The sequence below is a fragment of the Colossoma macropomum genome, unplaced genomic scaffold (assembly GCF_904425465.1).
Source record: "Colossoma macropomum unplaced genomic scaffold, Colossoma_macropomum, whole genome shotgun sequence".
NCBI lineage: Eukaryota > Metazoa > Chordata > Actinopteri > Characiformes > Serrasalmidae > Colossoma > Colossoma macropomum.
This window is the reverse complement of record NW_023494807.1, coordinates 10,078,569-10,105,864: the sequence shown is the minus strand read 5'-3', so window position 1 is coordinate 10,105,864 and position 27,296 is coordinate 10,078,569. Positions and strand designations below refer to the sequence as shown.

General features: G+C 40.1%; 1 protein-coding gene across 1 annotated transcript; it reads right to left on the bottom strand.

Annotated features, from left to right (window-relative positions):
* Positions 1-883: 883 nt before the first annotated feature.
* cul3b (cullin 3b) lies at positions 884-22,329 on the bottom strand. The gene is made up of 16 exons (XM_036556153.1): positions 22,267-22,329; positions 17,027-17,224; positions 14,499-14,612; positions 14,233-14,393; positions 13,328-13,442; positions 12,977-13,205; positions 9,881-10,026; positions 9,553-9,729; positions 8,272-8,442; positions 7,052-7,159; positions 6,763-6,887; positions 6,512-6,608; positions 4,890-5,024; positions 4,608-4,794; positions 3,293-3,438; positions 884-1,266 (listed from the first exon to the last, which is right to left on the bottom strand). Exons 1-16 carry the CDS (start codon positions 22,327-22,329, stop codon positions 1,135-1,137), a joined length of 2,304 nt encoding a protein of 767 aa, XP_036412046.1. The 3' UTR covers positions 884-1,134.
* Positions 22,330-27,296: the final 4,967 nt, after the last annotated feature.

Below are 27,296 nucleotides of genomic sequence, written 5' to 3'. Positions count from 1 at the left end.
GCTCTATTTGTTACCAACCTCAGGGAAGGACGTTTGGGCGGCTTCATTAATTCATATTTTTGTTTATGTTTGACAGTAAAGATCGTATAGAGATTCATCATAAAGCAAAAAGGAAGACTCAAAGCAGCAAATCCATTTATTTTTTTCCTCCTTTTTCTACATTTAATAATGATGAAAACAAGGCCCTGTACAGTCCACTTCAGTGAGTACAATAACAATTATTTTACAATTTTTACACATTGAGACATGGTGCTCCAGAAGTTCCTTCTTTTGCTAGAAGAAAAAAAAGGAAAAAAAAAACCCTCTTAAAGAACTGCATTGGAAGGACTCCCTACAAAAAAGCTAATATTTAAATTTTACATTTGGCCATGCCAAATCTCAAAAGAAAAAATAAGAGACGGCCAACCCACTTCTTTAATAAACCTTGAAAAAGTTATTCCACCCCTCTTCAAAAAGGCATCCCCCAAAAGCGACTATGGCTCTTACCCAACAACACCAACCTCCGTTTTAAAACCCTCTGCAGGCAGCCGATAGTGTTAAACGACCTGTACAACCGACATGGTGCCACAGACTACAAACACGTTTACACTGACATTGAGAGGGAAAAAAAAGCTTTAAACAAAAAAAACAAAAAAAACAAAACTAAATCTGGGAAGGTGCGCGTATTTCACTGTGAGCTGAATGGTCTTCAGGATCCGTCCCACGCTGGAACGCATCATCACTCTTGTTTTATTTGGGCACTTTTGTTGGATTTCTAGGTTAGGTTTATAGGCTTCCGCGCGACTCTATCACAGTTCTCTCACAGAGACGGACACCTCGTCTACCAGCCCAGAGCCGAATCTCATCCAGCTCTACGGGGGGGGCTTTGGAAGGCTTTTGTGTGAATCGCTAAGAGCTATTTAAAACGAGTCCACACGGAAGGTTAAAGGTTAACTTCTCAGTTTTCCCCAGTAACGATGGAAAAAACAAAACAAAAAGAAAAAAAAAACACCCAAAAAAAGACAACCTCCCACTTCATGCGCATGACCAAGTCCCAAAAATAATGCTCTCTCTCTCTCTCTCTCACTCACTCACTCTCTCTCTCTCACTCCCTTTCACACCACACCAGGTTTTCGTTTGAAATTCACGCCACGTTTATGCTACGTAAGTGTACACTTTGCGATCTTCTGGCGTTCTCGCCAAGTATTCCCTCTCAATAAGTCCTTCAATGCGCTTTTTAATGACCACTGGACTTGGGAGGAACCGTGCCCGCAACTGCTGAGTGACCTGCAGAGAAAGAAAAGAAAAGAGAGAAAACGTTTCAGTCTGACGCAGCACAACCAGTACAACATTACATGCAGTCACATCTGGCTACCAAATGGAGTTTGTTTACTAGATTCAATTTAAATTTGATGACGTTTTCCAAATATATCACAGTATAGGATATTTTGCATTAATAATTTGCATTAATAACGTTAATGAGCCCATGCTTCCGAAGAGCTGCTCAAAGGATGTCTTTCAAACATATAGATATTTTCTTCCAATCTAATTTACAGCCAATCAGTGTGTCCCAATTCAGGGGCTGCGTCCTTCAGAGGCTGCATTTGAAGGCCAAGTGCGTCACATTGGCGCGACTAGGCTGTCCCATTTCGAAGGCTCCTTCATACGTGGCCGAGAAACGGGGTCTTCTTTTCCATGGGAATGAAGGATCCATTGGGTGGGTCCTTTGCCAGCCAACATATCCCGAGGTTCATTGCGTGCCGGCGAGGATTCGACAACATGGCGGCATCAACAGAGAAGCGAACGGCGGCTGAAGAGACACTTTTAAATGGAAGCATTGGGTTGAAACTGAGTGGAATGGCTAACGATACAAACATAAAAAAAATAAAAATAAATAAAAATAACAATCCCATCAGTAGCCGACGGTGAAGCATCTCCAGCTCTAATAAACGAAAAAATAAAAACTAAAATCAGAGTTTCTGGCTCCATCTTTAAAGAACTTCAAAAGAACTTCACAGGAGTGGTGTTCTGTGATACAGCGGTAAGGACAGAAACAGCTATGCTGTGACGCAAACAGGAAATCCGCCGTAGGGCAGACCATCTCATTTCAGTTCAGCTTTCACGGGTCTAAGCAGCCTTTGTAGGCAGCGTCCTTCAAAGGATCCAGCTCCTAAATTGGGACACACTAAATTTGATTGTGTCCGGTTCAACCCGATAGCTCCCTCAAATCACCGCAGCTACTAAGCTGGGAGGGGCAAGGCACGAGAAATGTTTCTGTTGTTTGGTGAAGTTCACTGGTTTTAATTTCAAACATCCCCTCAGGGCAATGTTATTATTGCTTATAATGAGCTACACCAAATATTAAAAGCTTTTTATTTTTTCGCCCCAAAGAGTGTTTATTAGTTAGATTTATTATTATTATTATTATTATTAGGAACAATAAAATTGACACTTTTATCCCAAACGTGGCATGTCTGGTGTCTAAAGTTTGCTTCTGTAGTTTTGTATTGGAGCTTCTAAAGCCCATGTGTCAAATACAAGATCAGGCCCACCACACAATCCTATCCGGCCCACAAAAGTAGTTTGATTTTCTATTAATATTAGCCTGTTTCACAATGCGCTGCACTACAGTCCCCAGCATGCACTGCAATGTAATGTGTGCTCTGACTCTCCGACCCCAACAACAGTCTATGGGATGGTTACACCTCAGTTCTACACAATTCCACACCAGTCATATCACCAAATGCATTTCAGCTGCAGTTTAATCAACATAAACACCAAATGTCAGCTCAGCAGCTCAGAAATTGAGCCCAAGTTATAATAAACTTGCAGCAAAGAGAGGATGCCGGGTGTCTAGTTCAAGCAAATAGGTAGGTTTAAAAGACTGAGCACCTGGGGACATTTAAATTTTAGATATTTTAAGTGTCCATGTAATATTTTAAGGTCTCCTACAAGTGTTTGTATTTTACTGCTGGAGTTTTTGCATATTTTGAATAAACAGTGATCAGTTCGGGTCACAGCACAACATTAATTAAAAATAAAATAAAGATTTTTTTTTTTCTGGCCCACAGATTTGTTGAGATTTTTTAATATGGCCCTTTTACTGGTTGAGTTTGACACCCCTGTTTTAAAGTCTACCTCACCGCAGTCATTTCAGGTAACACAGACTCTAATAGTAACGCTAAACAAGCAAACTTCAGACGCTCAACATGTCTTAGCCGATCGATTACGTCCAGGATAAGGAGAAAACAGTGTAAATTAGATTTTCAACTTGCAAGTTCCCAAATTTGTGTACTGTAAAGCACTTATTAACCTCTGCTACTAGCACATTGTGCTGCATCTTCTTCCTGGACTTCATGATGCGGACGATTGCCGCTTCGATCTCATGCTTCCTGTCGTCGTCCACTTTCTGCCGTGTCTCCTTCCTCTCGGGGTCCGATTCACCCTGCTTAGCAGCAACTGTGGAACCATGAGAAAAGCATGGAGTGAGATGTGTATGGAAAGGTTTGTCACATTGAAATTCAAAAACCAAGCATTCGAGATAATAATGGATAAAAAATCCTTAGCTTGGGGCTACATTATAAATACTGCATCACAAATACTGCTTTGGAAGAGTATGCAGAAGTAGAAAAGGTACAAAAGGTACATACATCTACATATATTTACACATATCTTCGATATGCCATCACACAATATACATTACAATAATAACCATTAAAATGTTTTGATAAGCTGGAAAAGACATTAAAGGCACAAGTGACAAAATAATTTCTAAAAACTAAATTCAAACACAACTGATTATATATATCTCTTTGTAATAAAACATGCAGCCAGTTGGTGCCTTTTAAGAACTAGTGTTATCCACAATATGCTCAGAACAGCATGTTGTGACGTAGTTTATCACACTAGTGATGAAATATCATAAAAATCGCCCACCTGGATGAGCTTTAAAGATATGTTTGCTGTTCCACTGCATTGAGCTAAGCTTTAAAACATATTTCAAAGTTCTACTACCCTTCACCACGTATCTGTGGCATATCTATATGGGGACTGTTTTTTCTGCCATAACCCAACCAGGTCACAATATTAAGGACAAAACTTGTTACTCTGACCTGATATTGTCAGCTTTTACTTCAGACTTACATGCTCAGCAAAGACAGACAAGGGCAGGTTTGAATCATACAGCACAAAAATATTAATAGACTAAAAGCTGCAAGTTCTTGCATTAGTTTCACAGTAGTTACTGAATAATTTACAATAATAACTGCATTTAAATGCAATGTCTGTGGTGGCCCGAGGGCCAAAAAGAGAAAGCAAAATAGAAATTAAAATATTATTCAGTAACTACTGTAGGTTTCAGAGTTTGATAACATTCCACTACATTTTGTTAACGAAATATTTCAAAAATAAAAATGGAAATGGAAAATATGAATTTAATAAGTTACATCAAGCACTAAAATACGTTTGTTCTATAACTGGATGAGGGGGGTGGGGTTATGGCAGCTTTCTGGCAGGCCAAATAAAATGCCTACACAAGTTTTTAAAATTATGATACGCCTTGACTTTATTTTCTATAGCAAACCATGTTCTAAGGATTGAATACAAGGATATAATCTGTCTATCTTTACCTGTCTGAATCTTTACTCTATGCAGTTTGGAAGTGAACTGGTCGTTGACAGTGAATACGTGGCCGTTCTCTATCTCCTTAGACTTGGGCTCCTTAGTGAGCACTCGTTGGGTGGGCTTCCCACACGCAAGAGACTGCAGCGCCCGCACCAGCTCTCGCTCCGGGATGTCCGTCTCCTGCTGGATCTCCTGCAGAGACAGAAAGAAAGCGTATGAGTGAGGAGCTGCTTTACTTTTGGGGAAACTGTCTCCTGACGTTACATCTGAATCACATTAATAAATACCTCAAAGGTTGACTTCTCTCTGTTGTTGAAGAGCATCAAGATGGTCATCTGGAAAGTGGACACCTGCAGAATGTGCTTTCTGGTGTTGGAGCCGGTCACCTGGGCGCCACCCACACCCATGTCAGAGCCATCCTCCTGGTGAGGAAGAGGAAGATGAGAGGTTAACAGAGAACAACATCAGGGCTACAGATTTAACATAGAAAAGACAAACATGAGATGCACCAAATGCAAAATGTTTCAAAGGAAAAAATATTTCCTGGATTATCAACATAAAAAACCTCAAGAAATAATATGCAAACAAACAAACTGAGTTCAGTATTTCTGTAGATATATATCAACTAACAACGTTCAAAAAGAATTTAATACCAGTAAGAGATTTTAGGTCAACTGTTCAGCTGTTCTAAGCCTGAGAGCAAAAACACACACATTTCTGTCCAAAAAGTCAATAAGTCACAACAAATAACAAACAAAATAAAAAAGGACAAATAAGCTTTAAGTTAAAAAGAAAATTTACTTTAAAATTAACAAATGACTACAGACTGTAATAAAGTCAAATATGTCTTTGTTTTACTGTCATGCTTTAATTAGAAACAGTTAAATTCTGAATTGTAAAGCTCCACTGTTATGTAAAATTATTTTTATTATTTATTTATTTTTGTCTAAGACCCAATCCCATTTCTTATTTTTACCCCTATCCTTTGTTTTCAATTGCAACCTTGGAGCCCACCCCTAATTCTTCAGTGATATGAAGCTGAAGTCAGATATTCACCAGCTTCTTGTTCGAATTTCCCATTCCACCTTAAATGGTGCAGCAGGTTTGATGCCTGAGGTGCCAGAATGTAAATGAATGTAATAATTAAGGTGGAACAGAAAATTTAGCTAGCTACCGAGACATCAGCACTACTAGCAATTTTTTATGCTTGTTATGAAGAAAAGGACCATAATACACTGAAATGACATTAAACCAAGACCAAACAATTGTTATTATAATTTTTTACAGAAGAAAATTCTCACATTTGTGGGTTTCTTTGGTCTCTTGCGCAGCCATCTTACTGTTTTTTCTTTTTTTCACATAACTCTCTGTTTGGACTGTGTCTCTATAAACCTTTGGAGGGTCATGTAGCCCTAACCCTTCACCCTACCCCTCTATCTCAACAACAGTCGGGACACTCTACTCCTAGACATGAACTTCGCAAAACAGAGGGCTAATGGCTAAGTGGTAGGGTCAAGGGGTGAAATGGGATTGGGCCTAGATGGTAATATGTTTTATTTACTCCTAAAAGATAGAAAAATCACAAAAAAAGATAGAAAAATCAGAAAAAAACTGCAGACATGGCTTTTGGTGCTATTATAACGCAAATATCCAACAGGAGCTCATGAACATGAGTGTCCAGTAACCCTATAAACGTTTGGGGACAGTTTTCAAAGTGATGTTAAGCCTTATTTACAATGTACTTACTATTTTTCATTAAACTAGTTAACAATAAAAAAGCACATACGCTAAAAATAACATAGAAAGTAGGTCTAAGTTGCAGTAGATCTTATGTGTATGTTATTTTTAACAAGAAAATATTAAGCTCTTTACATTTGTAGAATCACCCAGTTCTATCAGTCACTAATACCTTTTTGATTGGCCCATAGAAGGTGGCATTGAGGTCTGCAGAGCCCATGTGGTGCTGCAGTGTGAGCTGCCGGCCGCTGTGCTTGGCCAAATAAAACCTGAAGAAACCCAGAGAGAATCAATGTACCTCATACAGAATCGCACTCTCCACAGTCTCTAGTGTTTCACTTTGAGTAAAAATGATAATGCTATTTTTGGAAATAAATAAGACAGGAACAATTTCCTTTCCAGTTACAACACTGGTGTATATACCTTCTAAACACCTCGAATGCGTGTCGTGGTGATGGAGGGATGTTACACTTGGGCGTGGCGGACTGAGTGGGCCAGTAACCTGTCGTCAGCACCCTGACGGTGAGGTCAACACCACCCAAGGAGACCTAGAAAGAAAAAAATGACATCACTATTCGGCAATCTTTCTGCAGAATTCCAATAAAATAAAAATTAATATCTTCTATCAGGCTGGGATTTCGTTGCAGTGCCTCTTCTGTTGTACATCATTACTTGGGTGAGCTAAGCAGTGAGAAAGTGCTCTTTTTCTTACCCCCGTTGACTGTAGATGCTGCCGGAACTCATCCATGGTTGTGTTTGAGATACTCATGTCCCTGAACATGCCTTCCAGTTTGGACGTGAACTGACAGCCGCACTCCGTCTGCAAAACAGCACACAGCCAGAGAGATATCTAGTCAGATTTACAGTGCAGAAATACCTTTTTTCTTATTTAATTTACAATCAGAAAAGCAATTAAGTCCAAGTTCTTCATTTTTCAGCATCACAAGAAACAACAGAAAACATAATTAACAGATGATCACAGAAAAGCCTACATTAAATATAATATCAAATTTCCGAGTATTTAGTGTGTCCACTCCCCTTTGCCTTTATTACAGCTTTTGTTCTTCCTAAGAACCGGCAAAGATACTTTTCCACACCTCCAAAGTTCAGTCTTAGAAGCTGGTTGATCATTTTCTGAAGTAATCAAACACATTTAGTGGTGCTGAGGTCTGGACTCTGGGGTGGTCAGTCCATTGTTCAGCTTCTTTGTTTGGTGTGTCCGTCTCCTTTTCTCAGCGAGGTTCTTCTTGACAGCTACACATCCTTTCAGACCATAGCGCTGAGTCGTCTTCTCACAGTGGAAGGATGGACAGAAACACCTGTGGATGTTTTCAGATCTGAAGCAGCTTGATTTTCACCTGTCTCTCAAAGATGAAAGCTTTAAGTGCTGTTTATCTGGTGGGGGCAGTTTTGGTGTTTACCAGGTCTTCCAGGTGGTTGTTAGGAGGACCATTTTTGGAAGCTGCTATTTTTCCTACTTATTATCCTTCGACTGTCTCCTTCCTTTCTCAAGCGGATTAACTTATATCTAATCTCCCAAGAAACATCTCTCTGACAAATTTGTACTTAATGGCTGTTTGACTGTAAATTAATTAAATGAAGTGCGGACTCTGACTCTGACGTCTGTCGCTCAAATGACAAATATCACGTATTCCAGGAAGCGGTGTCGGCACTAAACCATGTTTTTTGTAGCTCAACTGTACCTTAATTTTTAGTTATGTGGCAAAATATGTTGATACTACACTGTATTTGTAGCTACTGTGTTTATATAGTTCACCAACGTTCCAGCTTTATGTAATTTTCAATCTTTCATCAAAAATGTTGGTGAAATGATTAGAGATTAAAAATGTTTTGACCCAGCATATGATGTAGTTCTGTACTTTCCCTCCACACAGTTCAGCACAACAGTAGATGTGAATGGTCAGAACTTGCCTTCAGCTTTGAGATCATGTTCTTCTCAGAGTCGTCAGAGACGCTCTTGTTGGTGAGAAGCCTTCTGGCCAGGTGCTGTTTGTAATAGCGCTCAAACACATCCTTCTCCTGCATGAACCTGAACAGCACCATGGCTTTATCCAGGATGGACTCCACTTCTTGCTCTGTCAACTATGGGAGAGAAAAAGACAAAAGGTTTGAGAACACCGCTGATACCTTTTCTGCAGTAAATTCATATAAACCTAAAGCCACTCTACTTGCCTATGCAGTATAATAGTGGTTCATAACTAGAGATGCACAGATACGGGAACTGTATGTGATGCCTATTTCTAATATTTAGCATCTTTCCATGCGAAGGGATAACAGCTGGTTGGCAAGATAGTTCCTAAATTTAACATACTTTTTCAGATGTACCATTATTCTACCATTCTCAAAATTATATATAACAGAAATATATATACACTGATCAGGCATAACAAAACCTTGTTTCTACGCTCATTGTCCATTTTATCAGCTCCACTGTGTTGTGCTGGTCTGAGTGGATCAGACACAGCAGTGCTGCTGGAGTTTTTAAAACACCTCATTGTCACTGCTGGACTGAGAATAGTTCACCAGCCAAAAATATCCAGCCAACAGCGTCCTGTGGGCAGCGTCCTGTGACCACTGATGAAGGACTAGAGGATGACCAACACAAACTGTGCAGCAGCAGATGAGCTGACTTTACATCTACAGGGTGGACCGACAAGGTAGGAGTGTCTAATAGAGTGGACAGTGAGTGGACATGGTGTTTAAAAACTCCAGCAGAATTGCTGTGTCTGATCCACTCAGACCAGCACAACACACACTAACACACCACCACCACGTCAGTGTTACTGCAGTGCTGAGAATGATCCACCACCCAAATAGTCCCTGCTCTGTGAGGGTCCATGGGGGTCCTGACCACTGAAGAACAGGGTAAAAGGGGGCTAACAAAGTATGCAGAGAAACAGATGGACTACAGTCTGTAATTGTAGAACTACAACGTGCACCTATATAGTAAGTGGAGCTGATAAACCAGTTCACACTGTGTGGACAGTGAGCATTACAAGGTTAGTGAACTGTATGAAAGTATGGGTCTCTAGAAGCTCAGTGAGTCAGTGGTGAAATAAAAGAACATTAGCTTGGTCATCTTTACACAACCACAAGGAAGTAGTTTAGTCTAGTTTAGACTTTTTATTTCACATCGATAAAGATATATAACGCATGGGCGCTGGCCGGGTTCAGAGGAAAGAGCTGACTCACTCCTTTCACGCCCTTCTTCAGCTTGTCGTCAATGAAGAGTGAGAGGTACTCGGGCGAGCGGGGGTTCAGGTTGAGGAAGTATTCAAAGTCACCAGCTATGGTCTGCTTGAACAGGCGGTCGTTATTGAAGGACTCCTGCAGGAAGCGGTCGAAGCGAGACTTTAGGTCCAGCAAGCCCTGTTTGAGAGAGAGAAAAAGAGAGATCTTTAAGAAACTGGACCGCACAGCTCAAAATGCACGAGTTAAACTCAGGAGAACATTCAAAATTGGAGATAATTCCCTAAGACTAAGCTTTCTATAGTAAGTCCTTCGGCCTGGTTGCTTATACCTGGATGTAGTCCACTGGATTCTTGCCCTCTCCCTCCTCAGACACCAGAGCCTTGCCCTGCTCCCGCAGGTAGGAGCTCATGCACTCACACATTGTCTTCAGACCATTTGGCACCCTGCTGAACAGCTTATACATACACGCCAGGTCTGCAGAAAAACAAAACAAAACATAAACGGTCAGCATCACAATACCACAACAAAATTGTTTATTTACTGTTATTGCTCCTTAAAGCAACACTATGTAACAAGTTTACCTTAAAATAAATTCAAAATCATTTATGATGATATACTGACTTACAATAGGGAGAACTTCCACTCCTAGCCTGTTATAGTCCTATGTAGCTTTGGAGGAGCAGGCACAAGACCTCAAAAAAAATTGCATAATGCTTTATGGCACCATGTTAGCTGTATTGATCTGTCTCACAGCTAATGGGAAAACAACAAAAATCTGACAGCAGAGTGTTCAACCTTGCCAATGTTATTTATGAAACACTGCGACGTAGGCTGTAACCCTCTCCGTCATTCCTGTCCTATGGAGTAAATCAACATGGTCGTGTCTCTTCTGATGTTGTCTTTGCTAGTGTTGTGCCGAATTCTGGCCTTCAGGCAGAATCCCACTTCTCTTCGGCCTAATTCCATTTCACCCCTTGCCCCTACCACTTAGTGCTTGGCCCTCTGTTTGAAGTGTTCTACACGGCCCTCCAAACGGAGGAGAGGTGTTCTACACGGCCCTCCAAACGGAGGAGAGGTGTTCTACACGGCCCTCCAAACGGAGGAGAGGTGTTCTACACGGCCCTCCAAACGGAGGTTTTTCAGAGACTCCAAACAGAGTGTTATGAGATAAAAAGAAAAACTGGCAAGATGGCTGAACAAGAGACCAAAGAAACCCACAAATGTGAGAATCTTCTCTGTTAAAAATTACGATAACCACTGTATTATCTTAGTTTAATGTTGTTTCAATGTGTTATGTTCTTTTTCTTGTCAACAAGAAAAAAACGCTAATAGCACGCTCGTATCTCGGCAGCTAACTTTCCCGTTCCATTTTAAATAGTCCAGCACTGTTGATGCCTGAAGCGCCAGAATGTAACTGCTGCACCATTTAAGGTGGAACGGGAAAAAACAAGAAACTGGTGAATATCTGACTTCAGCTTCATATCACTGAAGAACTAGCAGTGGGCGATAATAAATAATTGCCCCCTCTTTAAAGGCATAAGATGCCCTAAATGTAACTAAAGCCCAGCAGTGAGGAGCTGAACTTTACCCTCCTCTGCTGTCACTGAAGACGGGCTGGGTCACCTACAGAGCAGTGCTAGTAGCTGATAATGAAGCAATGTTTTTTTTTTTTGTTTTTTTTTGAGGGTCCCATTTCGTAGGGCAAGATTTCAACCACTACCCCTTGTAACTCAGATTACACTCACAATTTCGGTTAGTTACCCATAGAATCAACCAAAACTGAGTGTAATTTGTCGCATCCATATGCCTGTGTGACACACGTGCATGCGGAGCGGATTATGTGTTCTTCAGCTCAACAAATGCATGTGTGCAGCTGTCCATGATGGGGCACTCAAAGCGCAATGTTAGCATTCCTTCTGACCGGTTAACACTTTCTTCTGACCTTCTCACACTAAGACTCGTTAACATTTTGAATAGTAAAGTATGTTTGTATTTACATGAAGTGAAACACACCCCGCAATACCAATACTTGCATAATGCTAATAAATGCTAAGTAGCTGATGAAAATGGTTGAATGTTTGCAAATATTCCTATATGATTAGAACTCTAATAAACCCAAAACAACCTCTTTTGTTTGCTTCTGGTAAACTACAGCATGTTCTTCCTTCTGACCATCTCGCACTATAAGACTTGTTAATATTTTGAGTTGTAAAATAAACATGCTTGAAAATTTTAAACACGGTCACAGCATTTTAAAAATATAAGGTCAAACTGTCTTCACATCTGAATGGCCAAATACTTACAACACATTCCACTCATTTATATTTTAGAAGTGTCACTGATTGGCGGTGTGGGAGCTCACTAATAAGTGCTGCTAATAGAAAGACATCAAAAATCTGAGACAGGGAAAAAGTCTGCAAAACTCAGCATCATAGCGGCTCAAAAGCTCCACTAACCACAGAACATACTTGATTTGGGCTTTCTAAAGCCAGTCACTCGACTCTGCGACCTCTGATGTCCTCTGAAGGGGGGGTCATTTTAGCTTCAGTTAGCTGGAACCGAGACTGTACTGTGTGACACGTTTGGTTCAACACCAGCCAATTTTACTCTCTCAGACATTAGTTTTCATCATCTACACTTGTGTCAGTAGAGCAGCACTCAGTCAGAATAAAACCTGTACTGTGCTGTGTGGCACTACTGTAGCTGCAGCTGCTTGAATTCACTCCCTCAGACGTAAATCATTATCATCAAAACCAGTGTCGGTGCTTTAGTTTAGCTGTGGTAAGCACAGTGCTGTGATCGACTAGTAAATGGGGGGGTCTACTTCTGCAGTTTCTTCCCTACTGCAGTGTTTAAATGACACTTAGCAAATGCCTCACTTATTATCCTTTGTGTTTTGTGCTTAACTCCCCCCATCAAGGGAAGTGAGATTCAGCCCACTGGTGAATCCGTAGTGCGCATCCAAAACTGAAGTCCTGGCGCTGCTACTGGTTATGAGCGTCCGTTATTTGTTAGCTACATCACACACCAAAATCTCAATTATGAACAGATAGTACTGGTTTTAAAATCTGGCTGAACCACATTTATAACCGTGGTAAAGTACTTCATATCTGCAAGCATCAACTGAACTCTGAGACAGTAAAAAGTAGAAACTGGAACTAAATCCACCTGGATTGTAATCAGCAATACAAAGAAATATAACATTTACTTCTGGAGGGTTACAAATGCAGTAAGAACGATCAGATATTTAATTCAGTAACCCAGCATCACCTAAGCGTTCTGCTCTGACTGAATGCAGTTGGAGTAAGAAGAAATGTGCAATTCCTTTTACATAATTTAAAGAAACCACGTTTCTGACTCAAGAGTCAAACAACGAAACCATAAAATAAAAAAAAACCCACTGAAAGCCATGTCTTGACCGTACCTTCCGTCTTTCCATTCTTGAGCATGTGGACGAGGCCCGAGTTCTCCATTTCAACGATGGTCTTCATGTGCTTGGAGATGAGTTCCCGTTCCACCACCTTTACAATGGGCTCCTCCGTCGACTTATCCAGGCAGTGCATCACCCGCTCAATCTCTTCGTTTATCCGCGCCTCGACTTTCTTTATGTACACGCTCGCGCTGTTCTCCGCCAGAAACTTCTGACTCTCCATCTGACGACGCAGAAAAGACAAAGACTGAAAAACTACCCGGAGAACATTCAGAAACTCTATGATCAAATAATTATCCAGGAGACCGAATTATATGTGACACTGTTCGATAAGTCTCTACAAACCTGGAAGAACTCTGCAGACATTTCTAAGAATGGAGCCTCAAAGTCCTCTTCATAAACTGACCGGCCTTCGAGGCCTAAGATCATTAACATCTGGCAGGCATTACGTATGGCCCCCCTGATAAAGGAAAAACATTCACTTCAAACTTAGCTGCTTACAGGGTATCTTTAATATGCTGTGGTGCTTCTTCAAAGAATATGATCACAACACGTGTCAAACACAGGGCCCACGGGCCAAGTCAGGCCCGTGACACAGTCCTATTCAGTCCGTGAAGTTATTTTAATTTTCTATTCTTATTAGCCTGTTTCACCCTGAAATGCACTACATTCCCCAGCATGCACTGCAACATAGTGTGCGTTCTGACCCCCTTCCCCAACAACACTCTATGAGCCAGCGCTTACACAAAAAGAAAAGATGGCAGGCATCTAGTTCAAGCAAACAGGTAGTTTTAAAAATACTACCTAAAACATTTTATTTTTATTTAGAATTATTTTTGAATAAGTATTTAATGCTTATTTGTGCTGATGCAGTTTTGGCCTATTTTGAATAAACAGTGGCCAGTTGGGGTCATGGCAAACTGTTGAGTAAAAACGAAATAAAAACACAACTTGCCCACAGATTTGCTGGGATATTTTAATATGGCTCTTTTAGTGGTTGAGTTTGACACCCCTGGTTTATGGGAAAGGAGCAATGACTTGGGTATTAACTTTCCCTGGTGCCAACTGGATGTTTTAGATACCAAAAATGTCTTTGGTGATTCACTAAATTTAAAGTAAACTCTGTAAATTTGAACTATTTCTCAAAATAATGCAAACAACACAAAATGTAATCTACTGCAAACTCAAGTGAACCGTATCCGATATTTCTGAAAGGTAATTTCAGGATCTTTTTCAGCATTGGATCTCACCTGTCCACCACCTCTCCCTTTCTCTCCCTGGCGATCATATCTAGCAGCGTTTGTCTCAGGTGGTCCCGAATGCAGCCGTAACGGACCACCTGGTCCCGGAAAATGATGAGACCTAAATTATAGACGTTTTCCACGTTGTTCTGCTGCACATACACTCGGTCCTGTGGGGAGAGAGCAAGAGAGAGAGAGAAAGAGAGAGGTGTGATCCTCATTGTTCCTTTTAATCAAAACAAAAGACCACAGGGCAGCTACTGAGAGGACCTCACCATGTACATCAAGATATCTCGGATCATCACCATAGCTGTCTGGTGGTCGTTCCAGGCTTGGTTCAAGGTTTGAAGGAAGTTGTTGTTCAGGGAGTTTAGTACATCATCCCGCACCTTCAAAAGATAAAGGATATGTACATCAAAAAAACCTATGCCATGCAATGTATGTACAAAAGAATCCAGACTGCCCAGTGAATTCAGCAACTTTAAGGTCACTCACTGCTGACACAGCTTGTATAATCTCCATAGAAAAGGACTGACTGATAGAATCAGGTGCTCTGGAGCAGCTGCACATGAACCTCAAGTCACCATGTCACAATGCCAAGCGTGGTCTAGAGGGGTATAAAGCCCCCCAGCATTGGGCTGTAATGCAGTGGAACTGTGTTCTCTGGAGTGATGGAGCTTCATCCAGTACCGTTGGGGTTGAGTTGGAGTGATCCAGAACTGACCATCCAACCAGTGTCTGATTGGGACAGTAATTTTGGCCAATTCCTCTAACTGATACCTGTTAGCCTGCAAGCCTAAAATCAAGGATGCAACCAATCGAAATCTGAATTATAAAACAGATAGTTCTGGGTCTGAAATCTGATTGGCTGAGCCACATTCAAAACTGTGGTAAAATACCTGAAATCCACACACAGCTGAATTCTGACACATTAAATAGTAGAAACTTGAACTAAATTCACCTGAGAATATAACTAAGAAAAATACAGGGTGATTCAAAAAGATTCGTCCGATTTCAAAGCACTATATTTTCAAAACCATGAGGCGTCTAGGAGCCAATCACAATCCAATTCAAAGAAGGGGTCATAGAGTTTCTGACAGTCACCGTAAGATGGCTCCCTTCAGTCTGTGAGGAGATGAGACCCCTGAGCAGAAAGCGTTCTGTGTTCTCCACTTCAATAAGAGTGAATCCGTCATAACTGTGCAGCATGATTTTCGTGAGCAGTGAACCTCCAACAGCTCAGAGTGTTCGTTGTTGGTTCCACATCACTGAGTGATCTCCGAAATCGCACTGAAAGAGCCGCGAGTGCAGCAACACCCAACATGCTCAATCGAGTATGGGATGAATTTGACTATGGTGTTGATGTTGTCCGTACAGCTGGAGGAGGTTCATATTGAGCACTTGCACAATTACATAAACTTTATGCTCAATGAAACCATTTACAGTTCACTGCATTGATCTGTAATGATTTACAAGTGAAATAAATCATTTTGAAATCGGATGAATCTTTTTGAATCACCATATATAAGATGTATGTCTAAATATTTAACCCTGAGGAAAGTTAAAACAATCAGATATTTTAGCTCAGCATCCCAGCGTCACCTTAACATCCTGCTCTTCTGGCATAAAATAAATACATCATCAACTATAAGTTTAAAATATTGGCCAAATTTAAACTTCTGTGCCATTCTGATATTATTCTTTAGCAAATATCTGCCGAAATCAAAATAATTCTGATGTTATTGTGTATAGCTATGAAAAAGTCTTCTTTGTATGGAATGTATGTGCATCAGTGTGTATATGAAGTATACAGCTTTAAACATACCACACAGAAAACCTAGTTCTGTTTAAACCAAGGGGCTCAGAACTATAAAGTGTTCATGATTATGTGAGCAAAAACGAACTGGAACATATCGTCACTGTCCAAAGAAAAACATGTACCTCCATTTTTTGCGATTTTTACTTTTCTGTATCATTTTAGCTCAACAGCTGTCAGTTACATTGTGTGAACATTTTATGATGATTGGACCAATAGAAATGCTCCAAGATTGCTTAGAATAAAAACTCTTTCCACTAACTTACATTGAAAGTAAAGAACGATTCTGCCCTTTCCTGTAAAGTTGTTATTTTGGAGATACTTGTTTTTCATTGGACAGAGACGATATAAGGACAGTCTACTGAAAGCTTTTTAGTCTCAAGTTATATATATCATTCATAACACACATAATTGCCATGACCAGTTCTAGCTTTGGCTCAGTGAGCTTCACTAGCTCTACAAAGTCGTCGTCATCCACCAAGCCCTTCTATATAACTTTATCGATTTAACAATTTCCAAATTGATCAACAAACCTGCATATACAAACCAAAACTATTGTTTTGAGGGAAATAACAAAATTAAATTAATGTTTTTAAAAAACAGCAAAGGTTGCAACATCTAGTGTAAAGCCTTTACAGAAGAGTCGAGGCTGTTACTACAGCAAAAGGGGACAAACTCTCTATTAATACCCTTAATTTCAGGAAGGAGCAGGTGAAGGAGTGGGTATCTACAAATTTCTGAACATACAGTGTGTCCTAAATGCATTTTCCACTACACAGAAAAATCAAATCATAACTCCAGATCCTACAGGGTCAAAAGAAGGAGCTTCCATAAACTGCATTTCACAGATGAGGCAGCACCATATCTGCTCCCGCTGATGAGGCAGGTCCGATGCACCTGCAGAACTGCTTAACGCAACTTTCAAAACTCGCATGGAGGATCGTTTGTCATCTAACCGAGCTCAAACTCCGCACTCCAGTCTCTTACTTTGTTGATGAGGTGCTCGGTGACAACCTCCCGCAGGCCCGTGTAGAGCTTCTCGCCGTGTTTGTGCAGCACCATGGTGTAAGCGTTCCTGTACAGCTCCTCGAAGCTCAGGCCGCTGTTGTTCTTCCGCTGGATCTCCTGGATGGCGTTCTTGAGGAGGTCCCAGATGTTGTTGACGTACTTCTCGTCCATCGTCATCTGAGAGAGAGAGAGAGAGAGAGAGAGAGACGGACAGACAGACAGAGTATATGCACGAGAGAGAGAAGGAGATATAATAGATACAAAAGCAAAGAGTGTGTGTAGAGAGAGGAGAGAGAAGAGAAAAAGAAAGATGGGAAAAAGAGGGAGAGGGAAAAAGAGAGTAGAAGAGAAAAGAGAGAGGGGGAAAGAGGGAGAGAGAAATGAGGTAGGAGGGGGTGAGAGGGGGTGAGAGAGAGAGAGAGAGAGAGAGAGAGAGATGGGAAAAAGAGGGAGAGGGAGGAAAAAGGGAGAAGAAGAGAAAAGAGAGGGGAGAGAGAGGGGAAAAAGAGAGAGAGAGAGAGAGAGAGAGAGAGAGAGAGAGAGAGAGAGAGAGAAATAAGCTACATACATATATACATATTGCTGTTGTTGTAAGAAAACCTCGACTTTACAGGAGAAGGAAAAAACATACTTTACTTTTAATGTAAGTCAATGGAACCAGATGTTTTTCCAAGTCATTTTGGGCCGTTTCTGTTGGTCCATTCTTCATTACACAATGTAAAGGGCAACAAACTATGTCAAATTATGTCAAAAACTGAAAAACGACAAAAATGGAGATTTTCTCGTAAAGTTTGCAGAGAAACAGATGGACTACAGTCTGTAATTGTAGAACTACAAAGTGCACCTATATAGTAAGTGGTGCTGATAAAATGGACAATGAGCGCAGAAACAAGGAGGTGGTCATAATGTTATGCCTTATGTATTGATTGTAAAGCGTCCTTGAGCATGGGAAAGGCGCTACATAAAAGTGATGATGATGATAATCGGTGTATGTGGTCGCACGCAAAAGTTTGGGTGCCCCGGTCAAATGACATTTGTTGAGTTTAGTGAAAATAAGTGAACACATCCTCTACAGAGACACACTTCTGCACATTTTAATGCAAAAGTGCTGTTTATTTGCTGAATATAACCAACATAAGTTGAAAAAAGTGGTCTGTGCAGTTACGGCATATAGTTTTGTGCTTTATCCTAATATCTTGATGTTACACTCAGCAAATAAATAGAAATTGTTCACAAATGAGCAAAAATACCATATTTAAGTGTTCTCCCTGTAGATTGTGTTACTTAGAAAAATCAACCGAACGTGTCACGTGACTGAGGGCGTTCAAACTTTTGTGCAACTGCAGTGATTATGAAACAGGAGTGTTTCTGCTGCCAAGCAGTTTTAGTTTTTACTTTATTTTATTTTGTGCACTTTAGTTGTGGTATCTATGGATTCTTGGAACGTTTTTCATTTACTGGGGGCTTCAGACTGTTTTGAAAAACGTAAAAAATTGTTTAAAAGCTTTAAAAATGAAATAAATAGGAAGTTTCCTTTCTGTGAACATGTTTTCTGAATGATTAGCGTCTCCTACACTGTGTAAGGTTTCCTTTGGTGCAATTTCAAGAGAAGAAAATAGGTCAAAACAAACTCCGTCAAATCTGTAATTTATTAAGGCTTGTTAACCCTCTATTGCATGATGTTGCCTCAGGACAACAAACTCATTTTCCTCACTTTACAATAACGTTATACATATTTAAAGACAACAATATGGTTACGAATAAAGGGAGTCTGAGTCAATAAAAAGCATGGTCATACTCTGTCTTAGTGAGCACTTTTAAACCTAAGTTCAGTATCAATTTTTTTTGTTATGTGAATTTGCAGAAATATGTTTGTGGCTTAGAGGCAACTACAAGTAGAATGGATTTAGCCAGTCACAAGCCAGGTCTCACCACTTCAGGGAACACAACTCTATATCATTTCTTCCCATTGTCACACAATGTTGCCTAAAGGCAACATACTCCAAAAGGACCCCTGTACACGTTATTATTATTATTTTTTTTATGTTTGAATTTAGTAATCATGTCCAAAAAAATTAATCAAGGATCATTTTATGCATGTAAAGTGAACTGAATATTATTTTTTTGCTCTTATAATGCATGCAGTAGAGGGTTAAGTTCTTACAGCACAAAGTAGCAGCATTAATGAAGAACCGGCTCATTAACTTTTATTAATTAAATTACTTTATTAATCAAAATTTATTAATGCTCCTTTAAATATCATCGGATAAGATATATTCAGAAATGATTGCGATGTTAGTCAATATCACCCAGTACGAAGACCTGGTTACACAGGAAGCAAAGGGGACACATTTTCTGACCCAAGATCTTATTTGTTCAGCAGAACTTAACATAAAACTGTGGCAAAGCCGACTGAAAGGCAAACTACGGCACGTTACATGTCAGTACTGTTCACGGGAACTTAGTTTCAGGAAAAATAGGGTGAAGTGGTTCAGGTGAAGTATTGTGAAACCTGTCAGTTTCACAGTTTGAGAGCCAAGAAAGCAAAGTGTATCACTAGAAACAGTTCACACCGTCAAATTCTTTCACTCCTAGATCCTTATTTGTTCTCTGTATGATGTTGAGTTTTCTGTCCTGAAAGACGCATGTTAAACGCCACATAGGCAGAAGTTGCAGTACGTAATGAGCAACGACTGAGGCTGCATCCAAACCTACATATTACCATAAAAAACAGCACCGCACCATCAGAAGTGCATTCATCAGAATAGTAGTACAGTAGTATAGCAGTATGTGGTTCTAGATGCAGCCTGCACGCCTTAAATCTCTGCACTAAACGCATTCATGACAGTAATAACATTTTTATATCTGATAATGCTGATAACGCTGGGTGACATAGCGTCTATTCCAGTATACATTGCTTTTCAGTTACAGTGACGCCACTAATATAGTTAATAGATAATGAACATTGTGCCCATTTTCTTTTGTGCAATTTATAAATGCTCTCCAAGATTTCACAACAATGTTTGTCATATGTCATCTGAGATCTTCAGATTGTTTTGATATGCAAGTTTTCTTTCTATAAAAAGTGTTTCTGTCTGGTTGACTACTACTAAGCATGACTACGCATACAATGCTACCAGCATGGCTTCATTAACTTTATTAAGATTAGATTAGGAGACCCTTATTAGTCCCACAACGGGGAAATTTCACCTCCGTAATCTAACCCATCCGTGCAGTGAAACACCACATACACACTAGGGGGTAGTGAGCACACTTGCCCACAGCGATGGGCAGCCCTATCCACAGCACCCGGGGAGCAGTTGGGGGTTAGGTGCCTTGCTCAAGGGCACCTCAGTCACGTACTGTCAGTTCAGGGGATCGAACCGGCGACCTTCTGGTCACAGGGCTGGTTCCCTAACCCAGCCCATGACTGCGCTAAAGCTCACTTAAAGAGGGACCTTCACCATTTTTGGGGATTTTCACACTTCTTTCTGCATATATAAATTGCTGAGATGTGAACAAAGTCATTTCGAGTGATTTGTAGTCAAATGGTTCACACAGAGAAATTTGTCAAATTGGATTTCTTTACAGTGGCAGTGACAGGAACCAGGAGTCGAGATGTCAACATTGTTTTGTATGTTGATGTTGCCAAAATAGTAGTAGATGTAAAAAAAGAATATGAAATTGTGGTTGAATTCCTCTTTAATTATCGTTTATATTATTTTTATTTATCTTTAATATTATGGTTGTGATACATTTGAAAAATATCATGATACTGAGCGTTATCGGTACAGCCCAGCGCCGATCTAATCTACACGTTATGAAATTTGGGCATTTCAGCGATTTTTGTAAACAGAGTCATTCAGAGTGGTTTGGTGTGAAATGGTTCATTGTAGAGGCTCAGCTTTCTTTACAGTGATAGGAACCAGGGGTCACCACCTCTACAACCCATATATGTGTGTGTGTGTGTATATATAATTTACACTATATATATATATACATACACACACACACATCTATTTTGCCTCACAACACCCTGCATGGTGCACCACATTTTAAGCCAAAACTTTATCAGAAAGCCATCATAAAATAACGTCTCAGACATCAGGCATCATATATCTGGCCATCTCATGAAATAGCTTTCTGTGAGTGAGGTGGACATCTGGTTCCTATCACCACCACTGTGAACAATTCTGACTTGATAAGTTTCTCTAGAACAGAGCGTTTCACACCAAATACAACACTCGGAACGAGTTTGGTTACATCTCAACCATTTAATTTAAGTTTTTCAAGAATTAAACCACTCAGAGTGACTTTGTGTACCTCTTAACCATTTTAATATACGGAGATTTAGCAAAATTTGGTGGAATTCCCCTTTAAACATAACCTGATATCGTGATACATTTGGAAAATATCGTGATACTGAGTGCTATCAATACGGCCCAGCACTAATCTAATCTGCATGTTACCAAGAACTTCTGTTAACAAACGATATGTTTCTGCTGGCAAAGCTGCTAACTTAGCACACAGCAAAGGGCTAATGAAATACGTAGTTTACGCAGCTTTTTATTCTTAAAAAAGTAAATACGTAATAATTGAGACTGAAACACCCAAAGCTAACTGTCAGTTAGCTAACGGGGCTAGAAGTCTCCGAACTGCGTACGTTAGTTAGCTAAGCTAACCAAACCTCCTAGATAAACTGTCCAGCTACATTTACTGGAAACAAGTCCGACTTATAAAAGTCAGGAATGATTATTCGCGTTTTATTTGCACACAGGTTGTAGGGAACTTGTATATGACCTTCGTGAAAACAGCAGCTAATAGACTAGCCGTCGTAAGTTAGCTTCTTATTCGAATTTTGCCCGTTCCACCTTAAATGGTGCAGCAGTTATACTCTGGCGCCTCGGGGCGCCGAACGCAACTGCCGCACCATTTAAGGTGGAACGGGTAATTCGAATAGGAAGACAAAAACAAATGAGGGCTAAACAGATTCACGTTAACCTATATATGGGGCGAGTAAGGGCTGTGAAGAAGCTTAACAGCCAATTACTTGGATATTATATCTTTCATAATTCTGTGGCTCTTGGATTGGTGACAACATAACAACATTAGCGCAGCCTGGCTGAGAGCACACAGGCCTTCAGCGTCAAAGACCGGATCCTCGGTGCTCGAGTGAAGGCCTTGCCGGACGCGGCGCCTCGCTGCCGGTCGGTACTCACAGGAAAGGCTCGTATCCTCATCTTGGTGTCCTTTTTGGTGCCGCCTTTGCTGAGATTTGACATGTTTGCCTGCCTCCCCGGTGTTCCTCTCCCTCCGCGCTCACATGAAAGTCTAGTCCTGGTAAAGGGGGTGGAGGAGTAAGTCCGTGGAGCTGCTGATCAGCCTCCACTTGACCTTCTTTAACAGTGGAAGATCCCAGGAGTTCGGGACTTGTTGACAAGCGCCTCGGCTCTGCTGCTCTCCAATGATGGCGGACGCTCACTGCTAGACAGGGTTGCCAGATTGCTTTTAGCTACGGTTTCCAGCTAGAAAATGTTGAAAACCCACCAAAACGCATGGAAAAACGCCCAAATTACACCAAATGGTCATTTTAATCACAATAGGAAACCAGAAGAGTGAATTTCCTGAAGAAAATGCAGATTGACTATGGCATTTTAGGTGTTTGCAAGGGTGTTGATAAGTGGTTGCTATGGTATCCCAGGTAGTTACTAGGGTGTTTCAAGGTGGTTGCTACGATATCCCAGGTGCTAATGGTACCCTACATGTTCAGTAGGGTGTCGCTAATGGGCTTGTATCATAAGCTGGGTGCACACACTTTTGCACACACTTTAATTGTACGAAATTGTACATATGTCTGATCAAAAATTTGTATACAAGCACACCATTCTGGCCAAATCAGGCCGAACATTCTGGAGTTGGAACAGTGTTGATATCTTGAAAACTGCAGGACGTGTTAGCGGACAACAATGCGGCAGAAAAATAGGACAAATCAGAAGAGGAAGAAGAACACACTGTTGGATAACAATAGTGTTGCGTTAATAGAGAAATTTACCAACATGACATCAACCAGAAAAGTGCTTTTGCTGAAAAAAACCCAGAGTGATTGCACATCTTAATCAATTTGCTAATGGTTGCTAGGCTGTTTCCAGGTAGTTACTATGGTCTTTTAGTTTCTTGCTATGTTGTCCCAGCTGATTTGTAAGGAGCTGCTACTTCAGTGGTTGCCATGATATCCCAGGTGGGTGCTATGGTTTTGATAGGTAGTTGTTATGGTATCCTGGGTGGTTACTAGGGTGTTGCTGGGTGGCAGTAGTACCCCACATAGTTAATAGGGTTATGCTAATGGCCTTGTGTGGTTGTGATATAAATGCAAACATTCGCTCCCCATTCATTCCAATGGGGGGAAAAATTTAACATTGACTGTACAAAAACTGTACATTGGACCAAATGCGAGCACGCCATTCCTGATCACACCAAACATTCCAGATTTGGAACGGTGTCCATAATCTCAAAAAATTAGCAATGAGTTAGCTGTTAAAAATCCGGCTGAAAAGCAATTATCATAACAATAATTTACCTTCTGAAAATAGTTGGTCTTTATCAAATGTGTTTATTGTACACTGCTTAAAAGAAAAAAATGTTTTTATTGTTTTTCTAGGTTTTTTGTATCCTTGTTTTCATCTATATGCCTGGACAAATAACCTATGAATAGTTTAAATTAAATAATTAAATAACTTGATTTTCCATAACTCGGGCTGCATGCTGTCTGCCTCGTTAATATAAGATAATAAGTTTTAAGAGTTTTGACAGTATTATAATTTGTTGTAAGTGTTGTAACTGATAGTACCCATTAAGCCATACAGTCAGAAAGGCAAATGAATAGTAACAGCATTGCCAACCTAACTATTCCTCGTGCACATGTTTAAAACTTGTTTACCTTCAGCCTATAGGTTCTGTTGAACAGATCACTGGCCATTATAATTTCCATTATTGCTGAACTGTGTACAGTCAGTAATGCAGAGTGAACTAGATAATCTGTTCCTGAATGCTCATCCAACAGATCAGTAATACACTGAGTATGGCCTATTAAAATTTCACCTGTATGATTAAGTAATTCAGTACATTAATACTATAAATATGTTATATACTCTTTTTTAACATGCCAGATAATGACATACCAGTCAAATTTTGTCCACCCACCAAAGCACTCCCGCCCCCCACAAAATCCAACCAAACCCAATTTGGTGGAATTCTGCCCAATCTGGCAACACTGCTGCTAGATCTCACTCACAACAACACATGCGAGAAGAAGAGGTGATCTCCCCTCAGCTTCACCGCAACAATTAAATGAAGAAAGTTGTCTTTAGATTATACAACAGGTCCAAAGGTTTGTAGACACACACAGCGTTTCATCTGAAATCATGGTGCCCTTATCCTGCATCTGTATTGTTTTTGTATTTTATTGTTTTCTCTGAGTCTATTTATGACATTTATTATATTTTTTGTACCACAAAAGTCATAATTCATTTTTACATGACCATTTTCCAACCACTCTTTACTCTTTAGAATTAAACAGGCTGATTTGTTGCTATACTTTTAAGACAGGTACTATATGTAAATTGCTTTCACAATGGTCTCTATTGGTCAGTGCTTTCTTATGGAGATTATGCAAGCTGTATGCCTAGGTGTACCCTAAAGTAGCTGACTTCACTTACTAGTCAAGGGTTGTCAAAATTTTTTTGGACATATAGTAGAACCTTAAGTTATTAGTGGGCAGAATCAGTTTGGACGATACTTTATTCACAAATAAGGTATTCACAAGTAAGGTATATATGTTAAGGTATTCTGGGCCTTCTGGTAAAAGGGCTCTCTTTAATAAACTGCTGTATATTTAACCTTCATATGATGCTTACTTACATAATCTTTCTAAATAAGGTCATTAAAGCATAACACAATAATAATAATAATAATAAGAATTATTATTATTATTATTATTTTTAGTGAATAAAAATATGAAAATTGCTTTATCATTTAGGGCATACATTACCATAAAAAAACTGTCCCACATGTCCTATTTTATATTAGCCAACACCCTGTCCTATATGACCTCTGCTCCTTAAAATTTAAATTTAAGTTACAGCCACCGTTACTGAAGTAAAAAAGAAACAAAACTAAAATGTGATAAACTGTGAGTTGTGAATACTGTGAGAGCGCCCCCTGCTGGTTATCAGAGTGTCGCTGCTACCCAGTTTCAGTCTCCATTTCCCAAACGCTTTAGCGTAGCTCATTATGCTGGTAGTGAACTATGCTGCCTTACACAGCTGCCTAAAAACAAGTAACTAATTGTATTCTATATATATATGTATATATCTCTGTTGTTGGAAGAAAAGGCCAGGCTCGCAGTCTCCGCTCTAATTCATCCCAAAGGTGTTATATCGGGTTGAGGTCAGGACTCTGTGCAGGCCAGTCAAGTTCTTCCACACCAAATTCGCTCATCCATGTCTTTATGGACCTTGCTTTGTGCACTGGTGCGTAGTCATGTTGGAACAGGAAGGGGCCGTCCCCAAACTGTTCCCACAGAGTTGGGAACCACAGAGTTGGGAACATGAAATTGCCCAAAATCTCTTGGTCTGCTGAAGCATTAAGAGTTCCTTTCACAATGCAGTCAGACAAGTACCGTTCTAGTGGCACCCACCAAACCCAGGCTCGTCCATCGAATTGGCAGACGGAGAAGCGTGATTTGTCACTCCAGAGAGTGACAAGCTCTAAAGACCAGTGGCGGCGCTTTACACCACTGCATTCGACGCTTTGCATTGCGCTTGGTGATGTAAGTTTGGATGCAGCTGCTCAGCCATGGAAACCCATTCCATGAAGCTCTCTACGCTGTTCTTGAGCTAATCTGAAGGCCACATGAAGTTTGGAGGTCTGTAGTGATTGACTCTACAGAAAGTTGGTGACCTCTGCTCACTATGCGCCTCAGCATCTGCTGACCCTGCTCTGTCATTTTAAGTTGCTTTCATTCCCAATCGCTTCCACTTTGTTATAATACCACTGACAGTTGACTGTGGAATATTTAGTAGTGAGGAAATTTCACGACTGGACTTGTTGCACAGGTGGCATCCTATCACGGTACCAGGCTGGAATTCACTGAGCTCCTGAGAGCGACCCATTCTTTCACTAATGTTTGTAGAAGCAGTCTGCATGCCTAGGTGCTTGGTTTTATACACCTGTGGCCATGGAAGTGATTGGAACACCTGAATTCAATGATCTGTATATACACTATATTGCCAAAAGTATTCACTCACCCATCCAGATCAATATATATATATATATACATTAAAACCCTTTTAACCTTTTGTAATGCATTACCCACCATTACCAACTCATATGAATGCTGATAGCAGGTAGCTAATGGCTAATAAAATATTACAATACCTCAGTCATGTAACATTTTCACTCTTCTAATGTTCATGGTTTTATGAAATTTTATGAGAATAAACACAACAGCGATGTGAAATGTTATCTCCAATCTCCAAAGCTAACTGCCAGTTAGCTGGCTAACACCGTTAGCTGTAAGTCTCCAAACTGCGCTAGCTAGCTAATTAGCTTGCTAGCCATCAAGACAGACAAATTCCATATTTTACTTATTTTCTTGCAAGAAACATTTTACAAGAACAAAAAGCATCAAATAAATATTAGTAGCCTCACTAATTAGCTAATTTTACCCTCAATGGTAACGTTAAGGATTCAGTAAGGGTGTGAAAATAGCCTGTAAGGTTAGCTAGTTAGCTAAGGGATTGTGAATGTGGCTACTTGAGTGTGGTGGAGCATCAGGCTGTGGAAAGGTGTGGCTTTTTAAAATAGTATGATTAATAATTAAACTAATATTATTTCTTAATAATTTAGTAAATGTCACTTCATGTTGTTGAATTCCAAATGAGAGCTTGTTTATTTAATATTTTATTTGAGTTTCCTTTTGGGTCTAACGTTACCCTATGGGTTTAATGGATGTTCATATGTGAATATTAAAGACATACTCCACTGATTTTTAACCATTTCTACATAATTAAATGGTTAAGATGTAAACAGAGTCATTCAGGGTGGTTTGGTGTGAAACGCTCTGTTTTAGAGCAACTTACCGAGTCAGAATTGTTCACAGTGGTGGTGATAGGAACCAGACGTCCACCTTTAAAAGCTCCCTCACAGAAAGTTACTACATGAAATGGTTATGAATTCACTGCCTGATGTC